Consider the following 2526-nt stretch of genomic DNA (forward strand, 5'->3'; position numbering starts at 1 on the left):
TACAAAGCGCGCGAGTGCTGAAATTTAAAACCCCCAAATATATTTAAATATAGAAGATAAAAGCACTTTTTTTCCCAGATTTTTTTCCCAATTATGACATTACTTACTTTTTTTTCTTGAAATAATATGTTATTCTCATTAAATACTACACTGCTCTCGTAATTCGACATTTTTTCTCGAAATTATCACTTCATTCTCAATTTTGACGCGAGAATAAATGGCTCAGAATCACATCTGAGACCCAGTCTCTGCAGAAATACTCTCGCTTTGCGACGCCTCATTTCGAACTCCCACACTGATCGTAGATTTTGGACAACAGAGGTTAGAGATGTGTGTTAGCGAACTTACTTGTTAATGTTGATTCCTCTTCTTTCTCCTCCACAATAGTTTCAAACACAGACTCCACCTGTGGATCACAACAGTTAAATCAACAATATGTAACAGTGTGTAATAAAAATGTTATGATTCTTCAGCCTGAGGTTTTTTTTTTACAGTCATTATTTTCTGCTGTGTGTGTGCAAGAATGAGATGCCTTCATGTTCTCCTCAGAAGTATCGTATTCATGAGTTACCAGCACATTATTGGCCCTCCAAAGTTGTACTTACAAGTGGGAAATCGGGAAAATTGAATGTTACCATAGTTGTGGGTTTCAGGGCAGTAAAAATGGTGGAAAGCATGGAAGCTGTGTCAACAGCAAATTTTCGTTGCAATTACCTCTGCAGCACCTTGAGCCCTTTTTCACTGAGACAACAGGAACATAAAGCTAGCTAGTAATGCAAACATTAGCGGATTATTATGTTATTTAAGCTTATAAACACATTAAAACGTCAACTACATACCTGATGCACATTCACACTCTGTTCTACTTGCTTTTGGTAAAAAGCCATGAAAAAAAAAGCTTTTTACTTTTAGTGTCCATGTTTGTTGCTTTTTTCTGACCAGAGAACTTGAATGTGTCGTAATTGTAACGACTGCAAGTGGGAAGTAGGATATTTCCGAGGAGCATGTGAAGACAGCATCAACTCGACATAGCAGAAGGTAGAACCAGTCAAATACAGTGTTCATACACCAAAAAGGAGCGACCAGTTACTGGTCTGATTGTGTGAATGTTCAATAAGCTGAATCACTTTAAAATCGTGACTGACCCGATCAAGCAGGAGCACCCCGCTCTCATCCATGTTGAAATGAGCTTTGATGCCTTTGGACTCGGCGTCTGCGTGCTTCTGAAAGCTGTCGCCCACTCCGGACAGTTTGACTGTGGTCAGGTTCAGAGAGCCAAACACACTGAGAGGGAGACAGGGGGAGAGAGGAGAGCAGGGTACATTCAAACACATTCAGATCATGAGGGAATACAGAGACGGCTCACAGCAACTTTTTAAAAAGGATCAAACATTTAAACTATTTTGCAAAAACTTTGGTTCCTACTCGTTTTTTTTATTGCTGTCTGTCCAGGAAACGTTCACACTGCTTAGGTGATCCAATTTCTGTGCACACAAACTTTTTCAAGAGCTCCAAGATGCAAAAAATGTTTAACCCTTAGGGCTCACTTTAACATTACACGCCTATATCTCTCAACAACATACACTTTTCAAAATCAAGCTTTTAAAAAAAAAAAAAAAAATCATAAATCCATATGATTATCTATTTCATTGAGTTAAAATAATTAAAATATTCATTAATTTTCAGAATTTAACCCTTTAAATCCCAGGTTTTTGTCATGATGCCACTATGGTTTTAGATGCCCCCCACACACAAACAATGAACAATTCAGTATACTAAGTAGATTTCTGAATGCAACCATTTTGTTTATGCAGTGTAGGAGCTGAGCTGGAAATTCCAAGATTAAACAAAAATGCACAATCTTGCCAAAATTTATGCCAATGCATAAGCGAGCATCTAACCAACCTGAGGTCGTCCTGACTCAGGAAGCTGAGGTCACCGTAGTTGATGTAGAAAGCAAAGTCGTCGTTATAGCGGTTGAATGTGATGACCTTGCGCTGGGGGTAGGGCGCCATCCTCTGAAAGAGGATGCGCTTGTTGTGTTTTAGGGTTTTGACCCCCTCTTCCTCCGTCTCACGGGTGAACTCCACCTGATGGGATTAAATAGCACGGTTAGTGTTAACTTGGTGTGTATTAAGGTTTTATTTTTATATGTTAATTTGCAGCGGTGACCATTGCATGGCATCTCGTATGGATTCTCATCCTGTTCAAAGATACCTGCTGACAGTGAACAAACGAGGGATACTGAAAAAAAATGCTGCAGGATTTTGGATGCACATCATCAAGCTGCTATGTCGACTTCCTTTGAAAACAGCGGCAATTAAAACTGGCAATACAACCAACCCCTGTGCCAAATGTTTAATATTTATTAAAGTACATAAGTCTCTTGCCTGTGGTTTATTTTATTTATGTTTTATTTATTTAGCATATTTTAATTTTTTTTCCTTCACATTTCAATTCCAATGTTGAATATTCCTGAGAATTAAAAGTTCTCTTTGAAAGGAACTACTTGCATTATACTGCCAT

At 38.3% G+C, this 2526-nt stretch overlaps 1 protein-coding gene across 1 annotated transcript; it reads right to left on the minus strand.

Annotated features, from left to right (window-relative positions):
- Positions 1–348: 348 nt before the first annotated feature.
- Positions 349–2093, minus strand: LOC121966284 (hypoxia up-regulated protein 1-like; the record flags this gene model as incomplete). Its single annotated transcript, XM_042516388.1, has 3 exons — positions 1906–2093; positions 1146–1284; positions 349–406 (listed from the first exon to the last, which is right to left on the minus strand). Coding segments are annotated over exons 1-3 (307 nt in total), but the record flags the coding sequence as incomplete, so codon positions are not given.
- Positions 2094–2526: the final 433 nt, after the last annotated feature.

Source organism: Plectropomus leopardus, unplaced genomic scaffold (genome assembly GCF_008729295.1).
Source record: "Plectropomus leopardus isolate mb unplaced genomic scaffold, YSFRI_Pleo_2.0 unplaced_scaffold23857, whole genome shotgun sequence".
NCBI lineage: Eukaryota > Metazoa > Chordata > Actinopteri > Perciformes > Serranidae > Plectropomus > Plectropomus leopardus.